Here is a 21,479-nt window from a genome sequence, read left to right as displayed (position 1 = left end):
AATCCTACGTCATTCATTCTACGTCGATCATCATTCTCCACGATCTCAATATAGACAATGATCTACGTCATCATTGTCTATATTGTAACTCTGTAAACCAGATAGACGAAGGTAGTTCTGAATAATCTGCAGTTCCGAACTGAAGTGTTTAATTATTGTGCTTCCTTATTTTATAGACATATTCTCTAAACTGAAAATCTGTATATTTTTGAGACTAAAGTTTATTGCTATACACAACAATGTCAAGTGCATATTTTGTGTAGCTACTGGCTTGTGTATCCTGTGACATTTAAGTTTATCTAGCGTATATAGATACTCATTTCTATGTAGACACAAATTCAGCAATAGTATATTAGTGTAGAGCTTATTTTTTCGATTAGAAAGAAAATAACAATAGTGATTTATAATAGTATTTTATTCCATAAATCATACCTACACGTGTACGTATGATATTTAACATTCAAACAAGACATCATCAGTGAAAGGATTATTGATTAATCTATTGAACATTTACTTACTTTAAATATTAATAATCATGTCATTGCTATAGAAACCTTATCAACGAATGACATATATGGATGATTGAAAATAGCGTGGACAGTCACATGTATTTTTTACTTCAGTAAAATAGAATTTCTAAATGTGTATGTGATGTTAGACACATTTAAATTTTAGGGTTGTAAATATATGGAGTCGACTTCCGATAGTCAATATAAAGTTATTAGAAATAGTGTCTATCCAAAAGAATTCATAAGTGAACAGTGTCTTGTAGGGTGGCAATTAATTAAAATTATAAATAGCTTTAATTTAGATTATTTAGACACTGTTCAATCACAATGAAAATAAATGTTTTAGAAAGGCAGCACCTATTGATACTTTTCACACTGTCGCAGTACCAAAATCAGTCTTACAGTTGGCATTTTCATTACTCGCGTTTTAAATTACAATTATTTAGTAAAGGTACCTTTTACCTTTACAATTTACAAATACCACACATCCAAATCACACGTATACCTCTCATTTTTTATTCTAACACCATGCACATATCTAATTTAAATCTTTTAAAAATTACAGATTTTATATGATTAATTTAAAAGAGACTTCTATAAGGCGCATAAGGCCATTATCACAAACGATACTTTTAGCATCTGTGACCATTCGATTTTGTATCGAACCGATATTAAAATAATACAATTTATAATTACTTAATAAATCGAGGAATATTATTCAGTGCTATTTTATAGTCAAGAAATTTTCAATCAACCAGATTTATCAATCTCAAATAGTATGTATATTAATTATTTCATGCCATTATAATTAATAATAATACTCCATTAAATAACGATATCATGATTATCAAATTTAAACAACAACAATAGGGATAAATTACATTTTTTTTTGTTACACCTGTTTTATATTTTTTTATACATGTATTCGAATTTTAAACACCATTTAATTCCTATATCCTATATATTAAGAAGGATAGTATACATAATATTTTTCACATTTTGAGTAATAATAGTCTGAAATAATAATTGCAATAATTATACATAATAGCGAAATCGTTTCTCTATCACATTTTCATCATAGTATGGACTAATAGTTCAGATATATAATTAGGCTCGGATCCGAATTACTAAATTATTAAATGCAACATAATTTGTAAAACAGTAGACACTAGCAAATAGTGGCGAATTTGTTCGAAATTATTAGAATCTACAATGAACATAGTTGTGACTTTTATATGGAAACTACTCCTAAACTAGTAATTCCTTAAACATGAAATTTATTTTACATATCTAAAGTCGATAGTTAAACATAAATTTATATGTACATAATGAATTGGTGTAATGATGAATAATACAATGCGACATCACTCCTTTTCATTCCTATGTCATAAGAGGCGACTCGGGGAAAAAAAACAATACGCCGTTGTAAAAGTAATGAATATTATTCGATTAGTTCCAGATTTGGTGTAAAATAAATTAATAACATATATCATAAATAAATATACTGCAATTTAAAAAGAGGAAGTCTTGTCAGTTAAAACTACTTGGTAGGATTTATAACTACATAAATTATTCAATGGTATCCCGCCAGCATACGTTATAAGCGTATGTGAAATTTCTATTTGAACCTAATTTAATTAAAAAAGTGTTATTTGATATTATTAATAAAAAAATACATATGTGTATTAACACAATGCTCACTTTTTGCTAGTACCTACATTTAAGCGTAAAATCATGAAAACAAAATTAAACTACTTCCAGATGTAAATCCATACAACTAACTACATTTTAATACAAGTCATAAATATTAAATATCACATTAAGCTAATATCAGTCGTATAAGGTTATAAACTACTTAAATCCATCTACGCTAGATACACATGAGTTAATATAACACCACAAAACATCCATCCATTAGATATTATTAATTACAATAAAATATAAATATTTACACAAATAAATAAAAAAACGACATTATATAATCAGAAACAATACAGATAAAATAGCAAACATTACTATTTCTATACACATTTACATTTTTGCCTTCGTAACGAAAAATACACCTTATTGCGATACACAAAGAAAACGATCTGAAAAAAGAGACATAACCTAAATTCTTGTTCCCCTAACGCCAGCAGTAGACATATCTGGTTTCCTACTTACATTAAAAATAATGAATGTTTTTTTTTAAATATCACAGAAATCATTTTACAAAAAAGGCCTACACCTACTACAGAGCTGACTATTTTGATTTTTATACAAAATTAAATGTCACAGTTACTTAAATGCTCACTTCCTGATTTGTCAGTACAGATTAGTTCTTTAAAACCCATACATACTGATCTGATTCGATACAAAATTTGTTTGTCTATAATTTAATGAGAGCTTTATTGCTCATTATAAGCAAGTACCACGCGAGTTTACCGAACAAAAATATCATACCGATGAATCAGGTAGCCTAGTGTTGGTTTTTTATACTTGGCATACATATATTATATTCTTAATATTTTATTGTTTATTATGATTTTTCTGCCTTAGTTAACATTATATTTAAGAAAACAATATATCAGAAATCTCATATTGTCATGAATAATATATGTTTATATGCCAAATTTAAAAAACATATTATACATAAAATTAATTGTACACTTTGTTTTTAACAGTTCATACAAATAATAATAAAAGATCATACTCAGGTGCTCCAAGCACCTGAAACATTTTATACTCTATCACAATTTACATCTTTCAAACGCACGATGAACCAGGTAATCAGTTATTCTTCTTCAAAAATACGAGTTATATTAGCCTCATGTGTATTTAACCTTAAATTAAAATATACTTTACAAGCAATATTCACAAATAAAAAAAGTCAGACATTTTAAATAGGCTTCAGTGAAATGCATACAAGAGTTGCAGCGAGGTAGATTGAAATATTTGTTCTGCAAACCAATTAAAATATAGGTACGAACACAAAATATGCAGCAATAAGAATGTATTGTATTTAATCATTTACTTGTATTTATTTGCATATGGATTTCATTCGTATTTGACTACATTTATAGAAATTAAAATTTAACATTGTAAAGTCATTAAATGTCACTTTAGTGAAATATACCCTACACGATTATAATATGACACTCGCCGAAATTCTGATACAGTAAAATTGTAACATTAAACACAACAATGCGTTGTGAAACATCATAGTATATACGTCAGAAAAATGTTTAAACACCATTTTATAGCTAACTATAGAGAATATCTACACAGGGTTAGTTGAAAAGTTTGTACCAACCTAAAACTCTGTGATAATATTCAAGAAAGTGAAAAACTCTGTAGGAATAAGAAAATATTTTTTAATTTACTTTACACTTCTTTACGCCGAACAATAGGATTACACTAATGAAGGTAAATAGTCCAAGAGGCGGTTTGATAGCTAAGCAATCTCTTCCGGACAATATAATGATTAAACTTTTCATATAAATCACATGGTAACTATTGGATTTTGTATGTAAAGTTTCGATATTATACTCATCCGTCTTGGCGTACCCTTTATAACTAACCCTGTATGTGGTAATTACATTTAAGCTTACAACTAACAAATTCGTGAATATTTCCACAGAAAACATCAAAAAGATCATCATCAAGATTTTCTTCAAACATCTAAGCACTAATATCACGAGAGAGAACATGACTTTTCTTACAATTCAATTCGACAGGTCCAAAAGTATGCCTTTTAAATAACTACCTATTCATAAGCAAATGAAAACATCTGACGCTAAACATCAGATTACATGGTAATAATTATGCATACAATTTTTTGAGATAAATATTAGACAGACAGGTGACATCTTAAGATACGTCACACTCGTACTCCAGAACAGTCTTGTGATAAAATAGAAGGTATCTGGAACAAAAAATATGCCTATACTACAATACATACAACAATTATTAAACAACCTTATGAAGGGAATATACAAACATATTGAAGCTGTTAGAATTATAAGTTTCCATTTTTGGAAGTATGCCAGAGGTTTTAGGGGTTAGGAGCATAATATATAAATACAATTATTTAATGTTGATTTATGACACTAAGAGGTACATCATATTTTATATGATACTGTAAAAAGGCCTTTAGAATGGTTATTCTTAATGATCGTATAGTTAATGCTAGTAGGCAACAACGTCATGCTTCCCCGCAATCATTTCATTTCATTATATAAATATAGTTGATAAAATCATATTTATTTTTATCGAAATCGGTGCAACAGCTACCATTCCTGCGTAACATATAGAAAACACATATTATTTACAATTGCATGAAATAAATAAAATTTCAAAGATACGCACCCTTCACTATCTAAAACCTCACGAAGCGAGGCCCGCGTTATCATGTGATCGTCGCATTTAAACCAGCTTCCCTTCATTTGGCGCACGTAAGCAGTATAGTGACCAGCATCTAGCGATCCCAAATGGTTCACTACAGCAAATAGTGAGTACCGATTGTCTTCAAAGACGCCCTCTGGTGCGTTATTGTTATCTGTCGCGCCCACATCCACCGCCCGACGGTGAGTCGACATAAATGGAGTCATGTCTAATTCTGCAGGAAAAGATACGAACGCAGATATTTTTCTATCAATCTGTGATGAATGCTCAAAGCGTTTCAAATGGAAACTGGCAACAATGGGGAGAGTTTCCAATGTTAGTTGTTTGGTAGATTCGCGATATACTCGGCAGTTGGAGCACTTGATTTTCGCCGCGGATCCAAGATGCTCAGCACGAGTGAAACGTTCTAGGCAGGCCTGTAGAGAACCGGGCCCGGCAACGTCTAAACTGATGTCCCAGAATGGATCAATAGTGGTGGAAACACCTGAGCATGATGTGCACACAACATCACTTTGTAGTCCACCTGTAAATATCTGATCGATGATGCAGTTGCAGCGGCCGTTTTCTTTCTTTTCTGTATCTTCGACTCCATTCATGCAGTGCCTACAAATAGAATTAAAAATAAACTAAATAAATTTGATAAAAACTAAAACAAAACAAAAATTACAATACTACTTTACTATACTACTAAATGTTCTATGGCAACGCCTGAAGTGTTACCTTAAGTTAAAATGTATTTTGTGATCCATGATGCCTTTGGTATCTACAGCCCTAACGTAGCTATATAACTGCTAAACAAATAGTAAATAGTAATATGTACCTGTGAAGAGAAAGGATTGTTAGTAGTGTTAAGTAGTTGTCCACTCAGGCCCAAGCGGAAACCTTTTTACTCAATTCCTGGTGAATTCGCCATGATGGGGTAACTAACCTCTCATCATATCTTGTTCTTCTCTCTCTGTCATCATATCTTGCTTCACTGGTATCCCTCCAGCGTATACCGTTAGTGCAGGCGGCTGCACCATTCCTTATACATAAAGATACCGTACCTGTGAAGAACGTCAAGCGTAGCTATGAAGAACTCGTGAGCGTCCTGCTGTTCGTAACCGGCAAGGTGGCGGGCGTGAGTCCAGATGAGGTGCAGCAAACGATGAAGTGTAAGTGGAGTTTTTGCTCCCGAATAGAATTCCTTTAAATAACATAAAATAAATTAAATTAATACATCATGTACATTTTGCACCCAAGATACAAGTCTGACCTACTTTAGAGACTACATATAATAAAAGTAAATTGTATAGAAGTAAATATGTAAATGTAAATCTATATGGATTATAAAAATAATAAATTTCCTGCTACTAATTAAAATTACAGGATATAGAGTCCTAAGGACAGTAATAAACAACTGAATCCTAAGGATTGATAATGTCTGACACGTAGCACGGGGATCGCAGTATACTTTAAACCATTCGTGATGCTATTCATATGGGCATATAGATGACGATTACCATTTTCAATAAAGTGGCTGTCATGTTGTTTGCCATTCCAACTCAATAAAAAGGATTCTCGCTAATGTTGAAGTTTTTAACAATGAATATTGAGTAGTCTTACTGTTTTACCAGCTCGATTTTATAGAAAATTATCTTGTGTTAATCTAGTAAAAAAAAGAAAACGTAGATAACACGAATATTATTAATAGAACATTATAATCATTACCGATAAAACGAAGCAACAACCAGATGCAAACTTATTCGCGAATGCAGTTACACAATCGCAAATGCTAAAATATTATTAGAATGCTCTTTGTCACTTCGTTCGCTTACATCTCTCTGTATTTAACTCAAGAAAAAATTGAGTAGAGCAAGGACAACGATACTAAAGCTAGCTTGACCTAAGTTCATCTTAAAATAATACATAAAAGAGCCGTAGTGTTCAGGGATGAGAGGAGGTTGAATGCTGTCAGTCTGATTTGAAACAATTCATACAAAATTATTTGGTTTTATATGCGAGGGACAATTCAAACGTGTCATAAGTACTTATAGTAGAACAGGTATAAAAGCTATGACTTAATTATCTAGATTGCTTTACAATTTGCATGGTTCTATTTTAATTTTCTAATTGGAAATAATCGATTTTACTAGTTAGATTGTAAAAAGTCGTCTGCTTCATCATCATCATCATCACCTCAATATCGTGTTGTGATAATTGTTTCAGTTTTAGGCAAACTAAAATTAAGATTAGGCAGTGAAATTACACGATAAGAGACATGGCATCTTAGTCCTCAGAACTGGCAATCACTGTTTTCGCAGGTGTCATAATAATATGATAATGTGATGTTTATGTATACAGTAATAATAATAATCCTCCCCATCAAAGTCGTAAGTGTACTAGGTATATAGATAGAAGTTATGACCTAATTATCTTGATTGCTTAACAATGCAAATTCGTCGTTGTATATTATACATGCTAAAACGACAATGACTGAGAAAATAGCACTTAGCATAAGTACAATTCAATATACCTAACAACTGTTCTTTGCTTTTAAAGGTTAAAATAATAATGTTTCGCAAACACCCTTGTACAATTTATAAATAGCACGTCGTACCGGAGCAAATCAATACTTGGTAAGTACAAGTATTTACGTAAGGCCAATTAGCATTTTAACATACCTGAAATAGCTTGGAAACTTCACAAACTAGGCATTTCCCGGAACTCTGCGCTTTGCATTTATGCTTCTCTCCCAGAAAATAATCACGTAGTAACGGAGTATGTATTAATGTCTGGAAATAATGAATATTTCATAGGTAAATGGTTCGTTTCGGGGAATATATAATACGAGATTATATATACGATACTATACGAACATAATCCATATTTGTGGTAAATATCATATAATTATGGTTTTACGTTGTATGACAATTTTAAAGAGACACAAATACTCGAATCTTGAGTTTTCGTATTGATTTTTGCCATTTGCAGTGGAGCCGTCACGCCGATGGAGGATAGAATCTAAAATGTTGTTGACATATATTTTCATCATCGAGGTTACTTGCGACCTGAGAGCTGAGACAGCTACTTTGATCACGGGGTAGCAATGGTTTTCAAGGGGCAACGCTGCTAGTACCATGTACACGGCCTTGATGTGCCGCGTTATATTACAAGGATTGTATTGTTATATGTGAATAGATGTCACAAATTGTAGAAATCTCATGTCTCATTTATATGTACTACAGTTAGTACTCGACTGACATAGATAAAAAGTCATATGTCTTTATCCATCTAAATAGTATCTGTTTGCTTAGATTCTACAGAAACTGTTTCTTAACAGCTATACCAAATGAAAAAATAAAAAGAACTAGCGTAGTTTATAATTGATTCAATATACTTATAATCGTTTAACACTTGTAACAAATTTAATATGGGACCAACACCTCCTGTATTAAATTCTAACTGAGTATAAAAAAATTATCATAAAAATCAGTAAATAAAAAAACACGGACAAAAAATGTCTAATGATTTTTCTCTTTTTGGCATTCAGTTGGAAATATAAGTTAAATGGTAATTATAAAAACTTCTTTAAAGTAAATAAGGAAAAATGTGATCAAATTCAACACCTCTCCATCATATAACAGGGTAATAATTGGATATATCATATAAGTTTAAGAAAAGTTAAATCAATATTATAACAACACAAAAAGAGAAAGAACTATTAACGAACGAGTTATATACGATACGAACCTATTGACTAAAGATAACAATTAAATGTTATATTGCATGTGAATAAAAAAAATATCGAAATGCATTTTTGTTTCTTATAATTCGCGTAATTTCCTGTTGCCAAGGCATAACTTTTATTACGCGAGCACATTTCGCATTTGAGAAGTTTTTATATTAACATATATTTTGGTCTATATATATACATTAAAGGTCAGTTTCAGTACAAAATTCATGGAAATATACTTATATTTATTTTCCCTATAAATTGTTATGTTATGACGTCATAATGGTAAACAGTCTCAGGTCGATAACCTGATGCTACGTGTTTTCAATTACCAAAACTAGCTAATGTACATGCGTTATAATATAATCTTGGCATTTAAATTTCGGCTAGATTTGTTACAATATAATAAACAGTATAAATGAATAATCATTATACTTTAGCACAATTATGATTGAAAAACTCAAACAATGAGCACAGTCCTTCTAAATTGTATAGATATAATAATAATACCGATATACAACCCACACAGCGCCACCTGGTAACAAACCAAGCAGAGCTTGTATTATGGGTATCTATAGACAACTGATTTAAATATGTCTGTACTTAGTTTTCATAATACATACATAATATACATAGAAAACCACCAGACCCGTACAAATAATCATACACATGAATACAAATGTTTAAACTACACTTGAAATAAAAAATGTGACCATCGGAACTAAAGCAGTATGCTACACTACTAGGACACCAAACTTATGTATAATGTGACTTATTATCATTTACAATAGTGTACTAGAATACCCATTCTTATATTGCTATGCTTGTTTCTTCTGCTGCCTGCAAGTCAGTGCTTGGTTTTCAAACTGCATTCCAGTTATCCTTATCAAGAGACTGCTGTATGGTGATGAAATATCAATCCTCTTTAATATAGGGGGTAGGAGAAGGAGGAGTGAGAGAGGTGGTTATTGTGTATAACCACCCCTCAAACCCCCAAAACTACAATTTTCAATATTTTATCAAATACAAATTTCAAGTATAAAAGTATAGTGTAGTATAAAAGAACCACAGTTTTAAATTTTATGAAAACTTAATGCTCCCTCATATGTATTATTATGAATAATTATTGACAACAACATTGAAACATTTTATTACAATTAAAACAGAAAGTACAGTATAGTTAAGTAATGAGGTAGATTTGTTCATGAAAAGGATTAGTGTACGTATACATATAGCTATTTAATTGTTTAAATACATAATTATCCATTCTTATACATACAACACTTGTTAGTTGTTGCATTTCAGTGATAACTAAATGTAAGAGAAAATTTTACATTACCTGAACTATACAATTCATGAAACAGGTAGAGCCAAGATTCTGCAAGCCCCGCAGGCCTATGGTGGTGTGGGGGCTAATGAGGCGCCGCCTGCGTAGACGTCTAAGTGCCAGGGCTTCATTATTATTGGGTATCCAAGGCACATATGGCAAACTGATACCCAGAGATCTAAAAATATTTAAAAAAAATTATAACATGAAACTATTCACAAAATATATTTTAAAATTTCCATATGCCATATTTCAAAGCTAAACATATACTCAGAAAATAATTATTTATATTGATGCCTAACTAAACTTTCTAGCATAAAATGTTTTCATAATGTATATTACACTGGCAAGAAAATTTAATATAAATAATGAATTTATATAAAATTCATTTTATAGTCATTACAACTTAAACCCTTAGCAACAATCTGAATAAAATATAAGGTAATGTAATATTAATAACTTGTATTCTGTAAAATATGAAATGCTTTTTGCAAATAGTTTTATAAAACACCTTTATAATTAACTTACTTAGCTTCCTTTAGCTTGTGGTCCATGGCAATTTCAGTCAATTCTCTATCATAAATATAATCTTGACATTGGGCACAGAAAACATTTCCATAACTCAGATCAACATACAGAAAATGTTTTTTAGACTTGGAATGGTCCTGGATGTGTCCAGCATAACAGGCAAAGTAGATGCAGTGGAGGCAGGAGTGCATACGAGGGCCTGATTGGCCACATTCGAAGCACAAACAAGCTGTAGCCTGTGGACATATGCTGTTATTTAACATACCTACATAACAACAGGGATGCCAAAAGATTTTTGTACAAGCATGAGATATTTGTCCTTAAGTATGAAGTTAAATTTTTTCTCATACAAGTTTGTATGTCATTTTTAAATAAGAAAATGGATAGTTTTTGGTTAGGTAGCGAAATTAAGGTAGTATATGAAATTTGATTAGATTTTTATTTAATCCCATTAAATTAAAAGGTTGTCAACCCTGCATATCAATTACAAAAAATAGTTCCTACTTTGAGATTTACAGTTGGTTCATTAAATATAAGTAAAAAAATAATAGCATCTACCCAACTGTTTGACTATGAAATTATGGAACAAAGCTTATGTAAGCTATGTTCATACATCTATTTATAATTTTACATATATATATATATATAGTTCACTAAACTTCTATAGTAGACAAAGGGGCAAAATCAATAAGTTGCTGCGCTTAAAACCTGGCGGCGAACAGCTGTTGCGAGGTCAAAGATCACTAATCAGCTGACTAATAAGACAGCTGACCACAAGAAATAAAATACTGATAATCAAAGCCATTCCCCGAAATATTACTATGTACTTTCTCGTCGATCAAAACAAAGACGAATAGGTATAAGTAGCCTCCATTGCATTTTACACACTAGCGCTGCAGCATCAAAATGTAACGATTTTGCGCAACATACCTTATACCTCCTGGCATCGAAAGATGTGCATGACACAAAGAATGCATGTACAATTTTATATGGATGGGTTCCTTTGGCGGCCTTAAAATTACTCAGGTGTATGCAACCATTGTCATTCATTATTTCTCTTGTAAATTTATAACACCGGTCAAAACCAAATTTGCGACTATCTTGATTAACACAATGAAAAATATGTCATTATCAATTACGAGTGTCACTTTTAAATTGTAATTCAAAGAATATTATAAAACTAATGTAGCCATTTAATTTACTGTAAAAGTCAAAAGGACACAGGGCAGAAGAGCAGGGGGCGTGTTCAGTTCTTTCTCCGTTTCTCAACTCGATCAAATCAGGGCTCAAGCTCAATAGTATACCTAATGTTACGGGCTGCAAGGCCTTGAGTTATCGACAATTCAACCACAGATCAAAAAGACTAATTCAACATGGCATAGTAGCACACTACCTTGATGCACATTAATGACTAGCTCTACACAAATGTACTCTGTGACCAGTATTGTCAGATAATCATCTTGCTTTCCCCCTAAATTTTATCCAGAATACCCTATGGTAGATTTTTGAAATAAAAATTCCTAATAAAGAAACTCTCTATTAGCAATATATATATGTAATGCAGGTATATATATTATTATTAACTCCTTTTTTAACTTTTATGTAAGTTCTTTTCGAGTGCAATATGTATATATATATTTAAACAATAAACGTGACCGTTTCCTAATAATGTACAATTTTACAAAATTATATTCTTCAAAAATCCTGTTCTGTATACTTTAGTGGGTTAAAACCCTAATGAACGTTTTTTACGCTGTGGGTTTCGCATGTCTTCTGTGTTTTACCTTGTGGGCTTGTGTAATTGTTTTTCTTAGTTCTGACATTACTATGTAAAAAAAACTCTCATTAATAACCAGATACATTCCTCTGTCACTCCCACAAAAATCTCCCCAAGCATTTATTACCCCCAAATGTTTTCTTAACATCACCGAATCCTCCAACTTTGGAAGGTAAACATTGTACCTGGCATCATTATCTACGACTATACTTTTATGAATTCAAATTCAAACTAGACTTTTAAACGCATTCATTATCAATATTATAATAAAAAGTACAGGGATATTACAGTTATTTTCAGAGATCAATAAGGAATTTATATATATATTTATAGTACTTGTGCGGTACTAATATAAAAAAATAAAAAAAAAAACAAGTATTTTCATATATAATGTAATCAACGCCACATATGTTGCTTATATAATAAATTTTAACTTACTCGTGATGAGCACAATTGTTTCTATGTGAATATGGTAGATCTATCTGTATTTTCTATTCATTTTTACTTGTAGTCTTCAGGCTACCACATGAAGACTATTATCATAAAGATTTTGTAGCCTAATTTAATGCAGAATATAATTCTATATATTAAACATACACTATTTAGTTTAAATTAATCAATATTTAACAAAACTTCTAACGTTTGAAATTGAACTATCAGAATGATCACTGGAAAGTACTGTAAAGTGACAGTAACTGATCTAATGTAAACGAAAATTTGTATAACTTTTAACCTATGGAGTTGGCAACACTGACTTAAAAAAATAATATAGTAAATAAATATGGCCGCCAGTCAACAGTTAACAAACATGTAAACTTTTGTATATTATTATACGAATATTTAAGAAATGATAAGTGAATTTGAAAATTTGTCCCTTGGAGGAAATAATGCTGCAAGTAATCATGGAGACCCTTTCACCCACACTGGTAAGTCATTATACACTTTTTGTCTGGACGTATGATGTCGATAAAGTTGTTTTCTTAAGATGACCTCAATGGCTTGATTTTAAAATTAAGTGTTGAATAAATTTTATCAGTATTGTTAATAATTACAGAGTTGACACCAGAGCAGCAAAAAACTTTGATCGATATAAGGCGAAGAAAAACTGAATTGCTGTTGGAAATACAGGTATGCAAGCTAAATCAAAATTTGATGATGTATTCACTTGTTACCTTGTTTTAATGAAACTGTTTGTTTGTATGTGACGATTTGCGTGATATTGTATTAAATACTGCAATTCGTTTTCTATCATATGGCACATAATAATTTATTTTTTAATTCTAATTAAAAATGTCTAATGCAATTTACACAGTAATGATTATTACAGTCATTACTGTTTCTCAGCTGTCCTTTACAAGTAGAAAATATAAATGACATATGAGTCAGGACTACTCAAGAGTTTTTATTTGTTATATTTCTGATATAAGCATTACATCAGTAATGTATTTTTTTTTGTAACATTATATATGTACTGATTTTAAAGTAATCATTGGATGAGCATTGAGTAACCAATAATTATACACAAGAAGTAAATTAATTTTAATATTACTGTAATAATATTAAGAGAAGTACAATTTTCATCAGATTGTGGGGTAAAAAATGATTTATGATTATCTTTGAAACTACCGTCCATACTTATTTTAATTATCAGATGATGATTGAATAGTGCTTCCACTTACACTAATGCTGTACATTGTCAGCGCATAAATGGATATTGGGATGAAACTTAGTATGGTTAGTTAACCCATTGTCATAAATTCCCCAGGAATCAATCATTAATCTTTTGTAAGGGCAGTGTACCCTGTGAAACTGTGTGGAAGTCAATATCTCAAGGTACATTAGTTGCAATAGGGGAACTGGAGTAGTTTGTATTACTAAAAATTACTTAATAGATATCTAAAATATTCATCATTTGAAATGTATTATGTATGATACACATATATAGCCTTATTTTATTTATATTATTATTATATGCAAATTAGCTGGATAAAATCCAGCTGTTGTTGTTGAAATAGCCCATCCCTATTTATTAAATAACAACAGCCAAAGCAAACAGGAATGGGAGATGGTTTAACTTTATGATGTCACATTCTAAGATTTAATATATATGTCTAAGTAAATAGAAAACAAAATTAAAACTATTAATGATTAATATAAAGTATTTACTATGTTGCAAAATATGTGATGTCACACTGGAGCGAGGAGTTTCAAATGTGACAAGTGACAAGGATGGTGGAAGAGTAAAAAAACATAAAACATGATGTGTTTTATTTATGGCCATGAATGCGAAGTCATTTACTTAATTTTATTTGATACTAGCTGTTCCCGCGACCTCATCCGCTTGGAATTTAACTTTATTTTTATTAAAATAATAGAATTTTCTAAAATAAATGCAGCCTAAGTTACTCCTTATTACATCAGCTACCTGTCAAAAAAAGTCCCGTCAAAATCGGACCAACCATTTCAGAGATTAGCCGGAACAAACAGACCGACAGAGAGACAGAAAAAAATGATAATAAATGTTATTTTGGTGTATGTATCATATTCATATTAATATGCAGTTATAAAAAACTGTTATTTCAATATTACAAACAGACACTCTAATTTTATTTATATGTATAGATTGTATTAACAAATTATAGAATTTTCACTATTCATTCAGTAATGTAATAAATATTAATAAATTAGTAAATCTGGACAATTCACCCAGTACCATCTACCCATAAACTAACCTGAGATTGTACTGGACAATTGATACAATATACAAAATATACTTTTGGTTTGGCTACTTTGTAATTAAATCAAAGTAGTCCATAAATAACCTTGAATTACATATTTTCAAAATTAGTAACTAAATCTGAAACACTGTAATACCTACAAACACTACTTAAAAATATTTTAGAGTTTTGTTTTAATTCATCTTATATCTATTTAAAAAAATAGAAATTTAATAAACATCTTTTCATTATTACTAATTTCATTCTCAATATTAGTGTATTCAAATTTCAAACAGTTATAAATACCTTTTGTATGATTCATATATGACTAATTCTAATCTACTATGGCAAATAAGCTTTCACTTTGATAATATATCTAAGGACTACATAAATTTATTAAAACTTTTATTTTTGTAAAGAAAAATGTAATTATTATATTTATAAATTTTATATATTGTACTCATAATTATTTCAGAAGTATTTTTACCTACAGTTTTTTTTAGGTAAAGAAGTCTTTATAATAATATTTCTACGAATCTTTTGTTACGTCTGTCCAAAATTTCCCGCACCCCTATTTCGTTTCATTCAATACGCGAGTGGTCTGACGTAAGCCGTCAATGCATACCAACGTACTATACTGTAGTAAGTCAGTCAGTGTCAGAGAGCGCACAGTGTTGACGTGTTGCGTATCGCGCTACGGTTTGTGCCGTTTGCCAGTAATGAACCTGGCCTGTTTGGAAAGTTCAACAAATATTTTAGTGAAGTGTAATACTACAGTACAAAAAACCAGTTTTCATTCATAATATATCGAAACGTCGTTCGTGTGACATTTAATCGTAAGTTCGTCAGTGATAAGGCGGATAAGTGGAAATTGCTGTGATTTCGTTCCTCGTCAGACGTCAGGGGTTTATTTTGTTATTGTACCTTATTGATTTTGATTCCGTTATGTTATAATTTTTGTATTTTATAATTTCTTCAATATTTATTGTTGAAAAAAAAAATACATTTATACCCATGTGTTCTTTTATATTCATTTGTTTTTATATTAATATTTTATGACTTTGAAGTTTGATAAATAAGAATTTGCAATATATTTATAATAGTTCTCATTTTATTTACAATACTTGCCTGTCATATCTTATTATAGGTAGCTAAAGAACAGACTGCATAATTATCATTCCTATCAACGTATGTAGGTACTATATAAATGTGATTACATATAAACATGATATATTTATTGACATTTATCACCTGTTATAAACATGATTTCTGGTTAATTTTCTTAATTTTGCTATATTATTATAATGAATTGTATCAGATTCTTCCCTTTCTAAATTCTATATTATTATAATGAATAAGAAATCTGCCTATAACAATCTAGTGACTAATGGGATAAGGAAGAAGCAGATGATGATGAACAATTTAGTGACTAATCACTTGTTTGTATGTACTACAATAGTACTGGAATTTCAATGAATGAAATTTCATTAATTCATCAAACGGTAGTCCCGTTTTGAGAATAGACGTACAATCTTTCTAAAACTTGCATAAAATTTCATATCATTGCTTGATTGGTGTTGAATTGAATTGGACTATTTGACCCTACAATTGTTTTTATTTTTAATATTATTTACCATTTGTAGAATGTTTCATACCAGAAAAAGCAAAGTAGGTTGTTAAGTATATAATAAAATGAATAATAATTTATTTATCAAAATTTGTTGACTCACTGCTATTTGTTTTGATGTCGGTGGTGTGTATTACCGGACAAAGTTCGCGATACAATAGTTTTATCACATTTCCTTTGTCGTTTCCGCAGCATGCTGCCCACCATTCTGATAACAAGTCCATGTTTTAATGCTACAGTTTGTACCCATAAAACATCAATTTGTTTTTTCCTATTCCTTAAAATGTCAATTAGTAGAAACACTCGAAATTGAAGGAGATAAATTTATCAGGCATTACTTTGTATCGGTCTATCTTTCGTATCTATGTTTATAGCAAATAATATTTGTCAAGAGCCTTGTCACAGACGCGTAGAAAGATAAAGCATTTTACATACGTTTATGCAATTGTCACGGTGCCAAACTCAGCTGGCCCCCGCGTCTATCTTCAGTCGAGTGCGTTCCTTAGCGGGAAGTGTATGGCGCGAGATGTGTTTGCATGTTCGCCTACTCTGCGGTGCGCTCTGGTGGCCGGTGCTGGTGCGTTGCGCCCGCGCAGCGAACACCTACGACGACGGCTATGATCAGGTGTGTCATCGATGCAACTTTTTGTGCACTTTGCATACCAATTGTTAATATTGTTAGCTTCACATATTTGGCAAAGTACTACGGTCTCACTGAGTACTAGTTTTATACGACGAGAAGTCACGCAATTTTCCATTTTATTTGCTTTGTTTCTTGGCTTTAATTAATTTTTGTTGTGAGCTTCTAATAGGCAACGTGTGATATTTAGTTTTCTTAATATTAGTAAAATCGCGGTTTAGAATTGGAAGTTGACAGTGCCTATAGTGTGATGTGTGGAGTGCCTTGGCACTTGTGAAGTAATGTTTATCAAAGCCGGGCCGGGAACGGCCGAACATGAGCGTCGTGGCTCTGTCTCAAATTGGTTTTCATCACTGCGGAGGGGCGCTGGACGGCGCAAACGTGAAGAAAATGCTGTACCCACGAGTTACGGGTCATTAGGCAGAAGGAAAGATGGGGGGCAACCACGTGGCAAGACGCGATCTGCCTGGGACCTAACCACAATTGCAAGACTGGTCTGTATCTTCTCATTCGACATACATGGTTTACAAAAACGATACAGTGTGACATACTACGCTGGACACTACATTTGGCTTTAATCCAAATGCGCTAGATCGATCATGGTCTTTGCGTCTGCGTACGGCATAATATTTTAATTTATAAATTTATTCAAAGCATTTAATCTATATAAATTTTATTTATATTCTCTCCAATTTTATTTATATATACATATAAATAAAATTGAAGTGTCTGTTTGTAATATTGAAATAACCGTTTTTTACTACATGCATACGAATATAAATACGGTACATACACCAAAATATGTTTTTTTGCAATTTTTGTTTTTGACGGGACCTTTTTTGACGGGATCTTTTTTTTTATTTTAGAATAATAAAGTTAAATTCCACGCAGACAAAGTCGTGGGTACAACTAGTCATTAATATAATGGTACTGGTGACAGTTGAGAATTAACAAGAAATTCAACTGTTATTCTATTTAAAGTAAACTTCTATTTAAAGTACTAATTTACTTATTTAGGTGTATGTATAGTACATGTATACTGAAAGTTCCGTACATAAATAACTAACATCATTTATTACTAATAATAAACTATAGATTTTTTGTTTTATCGTTAAAATACCAGTATGCCTAAATAGTACAGAAATGTTGCAATTCTATATTACAGGTCCCGGGATTTAATAACTATCAGTTTCATTCATTCAGTCATTTTTTATTATTAAGTTATTTTTACTATACATATATAAGAACATAAATTAAACATTTCCAAGAAGTAATATTGTATTTATTTAAATTAATGCATTTAGTCCTCTCTTTGTAAATTTTCGTCAGGTTGTAAATAACATTTTATTGTTGTTCTGTAATTAGTCATCTCAATGACTTTAGGTAGTGGTGTATCTTATCACAATGATGGCCTATTTTTTACGATGATATCAACCAAAGTTAGACCGGCTGAATTAAAAAAATGAACCCATCGCTAAATTGTTTAAAAATATATTAGACAGATAGAGAGACAAGGCGTAAGGTATAGAGTTTGAATTTGATTTTGATTGTCTCATTATTGTAATGAATCGTTTTATAATGTTTTGATATTTGGATTTTTTATGGTACATTTATTTCGATACTTTTTAATGCATGTATATATACTTAGCCCTCTGTCGCGATAATACTGCGATAAATTGATTTTTTAATGGACGATAATGTAATGGCGCACACGCTTGCCCTAATGGTTTACGCTGAACGGGCACCAGTGGATGATATCATGATTGGGGATCAGGCCAGTAAGCCCAAATGGTTTACCAAGAACTTATTACGATAGTTTGCAGGGGGAACCATGTGGAGGTCAACATGATATGGAACATTGCTTGCAATGGTGCATATTAGAACTTATTAGTTCACATTACTATTTATCCCTTTCCGTCTAATAAATCAGATTGATCTGGGCGGGTTTGTATGTATGTATTTAAAATAAATATATATAAATTCTGCGTAGTTTGGGACTATTTGGAGCATTATAATTATATTAAATATAATTTAACTACTAACTTCACAAAATCTATTTTCTCTAATGTGACAAAAGAGACGTGAAACTTAGAAAGTGAATGAAATGTAAAGCGGACAGATACTACAAAAGTGAATACTGGAATTATATTTGTATGACCTTTTACTTACTATACATACATGGTGACAGGACTCTTGAAACAACTATCTTCTAACACAATCAATTCATTATTTTGCAGTAAGAGATGGTCTTGAACAATAGTAATGTAGCATTACTATTGTTCAAGACCATCTCTTACATTGCTACTCGTATTAGTAAGTCCGAAAGATTTCTTTAACTAACATGCGGAATTTATGTGGTTTATTGTAATTATCTTACATAACTTACAAATGAGTACAATAGTACTATGTCAATATTATTAATGGGGTCGAAACCGTAATGATATCTCGCATTCTATTTGTATAATTTACTCAATGATTACCAAATGATAGAGAAATGTCAGTTCTGAATTTGATGGGAACAATCTTCTGTTGCTATCAAATTTGTCTTTTGAGTTACTGAAATTAAATACGGCGACATAAATGAATTATTCCATTAATAATTTCCTATACACATAGTACGGAAAATAATAGTAATAAAATGTTCTATATATAGTAATTATATTCTGTAATGTAATATTTTGAAGATTATTTTTTTAACATGATTATATTTTTTACTATTTATTCTCTCACGCAAAAGTATTAGTCACATTAATAAAATGTCTTATAATTTTATGGATAAATGCATACTTACACAGTCTAACTTCCATAGGTCTCTTATTGAATAGTCAAATTAATATTTGGGGTCATAAAAATATAAACTAACGAGTGTTCTTCTGTTATTCAAACGACCGCCTGTTCTTCGTGTATGTTGTATTTGCATGAAATTATTTCCGCATTGTATAGGTACGATCGCAATGCGTGACTCATACATTAACCAAGCCTAGTTTAGTTTTTCAACCAAACACCTTAACTTTGCATAGGTATTAGGTTCATTTTTTTTTAATTATGAACAGTTGGTACCTAATATTGTTTACATAATTTTTTTTTATATTGTTGTGCACATATGAAAATATGATATGAATTCATAGTTTAATTCCGTTCTTTTTGATGGATATGAAATTATAATATGAAGGAAGATTATATATTTTTATAGAAGATAAGGTTTTTATAGGTGTGTGTAATACGTATCTTTCGTAAGAACAAAACAACGAAGCGCGTTTAGATAGAAATTCTTAATAGACTTAATTAAAGTAACCCTTAAACCCTTTTGCAGTGCCGAGTCCCTTTTGCAGGGATATATTAATTTTGACACCCGCCGCCTGGAAACTTTGGCGAGATTCCGCCTTTGTGTTGACGAACAACGTGGCTCTGACAATGTCAGTTCACATTTGTCTTTCTCTTGTAAATGATTTGAATAATGTTTATTGTTTTGTGCACATTTTTATACATGTTTTAGTTAAAAAAAAAAACCAACTAGTAACAGATGTATTGACTTGCTCGAGTTTCATGACTCGGTGAAATAAAAAGCCCACATAAAAGGTTCGTCCATGCATAACGTGGTACATTGTACGACTATAATGCGCCCCTGGTAGTATAAAATGGAATTTCTTTTAAAGAGAGATCATGCTAGTATATAAAATGCAGAGGGATAGGTTAGAATAATGTCGAGATAAATTCGTTTCAACAGATATTAATTTGTTTTTAAAACTAGTAAAATATTATGGTATAATACAATGGTATATGTTATGAATTGGATGATTGGAATGTAGTTGGAATCACTTACGAGTAGGAAAATTCAAAATTCTAAGTAGATATATATTTAGATGTTTAATTATTTTCTAATTTATTAGTTACTATTTAATGTAATTACTATAATTGTCTCGTTCGTAATTACCCGTATCTAATAAAATTATCAATATCTATATTTACAAAATAATTAAGCTATTAGAAAGGTACAGCTAATTAGTTAATATTGTAGAATAATCTTGCTCTGTGCTTATCTTGAATCTTATTGCTAAAAAAAAACTGACGTAAATTGGCTAATTCACATATCAACAAATAGCGTAAAGCTACTAGAAGTTCGATTCTTTTATTATATGTTCATATCCTGGTATAGGTTTATGCCTACTACTTTATTTAATCTCAAAAATAGGGATCTTAATTTAATAAGTTAATAAGCTTAACCACTACTAGATACAAATACAAACTTGTAGTCA

At 30.8% G+C, this 21,479-nt stretch overlaps 2 protein-coding genes across 6 annotated transcripts in view; one reads left to right on the top strand and one right to left on the bottom strand.

Annotated features, from left to right (window-relative positions):
- Positions 1 to 412: 412 nt before the first annotated feature.
- LOC131842535 (ubiquitin carboxyl-terminal hydrolase nonstop) lies at positions 413 to 11,853 on the bottom strand. The gene is made up of 7 exons (XM_059191103.1): positions 11,393 to 11,853; positions 10,463 to 10,698; positions 9,947 to 10,112; positions 7,556 to 7,666; positions 5,939 to 6,078; positions 4,857 to 5,495; positions 413 to 4,413 (listed from the first exon to the last, which is right to left on the bottom strand). The coding sequence occupies exons 1-7, from the start codon at positions 11,510 to 11,512 to the stop codon at positions 4,359 to 4,361; spliced, it is 1,467 nt and encodes a 488-aa protein (XP_059047086.1). The 5' UTR covers positions 11,513 to 11,853; the 3' UTR covers positions 413 to 4,358.
- A 1,169-nt stretch (positions 11,854 to 13,022) lies between these two features.
- Positions 13,023 to 21,479, top strand: part of LOC131842529 (cytohesin-1) — a 52,780-nt gene continuing 44,323 nt past the window's right edge. The window contains exons 1-2 of one of the 5 annotated variants that reach the window (XM_059191095.1): positions 13,023 to 13,165; positions 13,294 to 13,367. In XM_059191095.1, the coding sequence (XP_059047078.1) occupies positions 13,087 to 13,165; positions 13,294 to 13,367 (153 nt within the window). In that variant the 5' untranslated portion in view covers positions 13,023 to 13,086. Of the gene's footprint in view, positions 13,166 to 13,293; positions 13,368 to 15,620; positions 15,793 to 16,287; positions 17,209 to 17,385; positions 17,718 to 21,479 lie in introns of those variants that run through there. The other 4 variants (XM_059191092.1, XM_059191090.1, XM_059191091.1 and 1 more) reach the window with 4 other exon arrangements.

The sequence above is a fragment of the Achroia grisella genome, unplaced genomic scaffold (assembly GCF_030625045.1).
Source record: "Achroia grisella isolate CSIRO2021 unplaced genomic scaffold, CSIRO_AGI_Agris_v1 utg241, whole genome shotgun sequence".
Taxonomy (NCBI): Eukaryota; Metazoa; Arthropoda; class Insecta; order Lepidoptera; family Pyralidae; genus Achroia; species Achroia grisella.
This window is presented reverse-complemented; position numbering and strand designations above follow the sequence as displayed.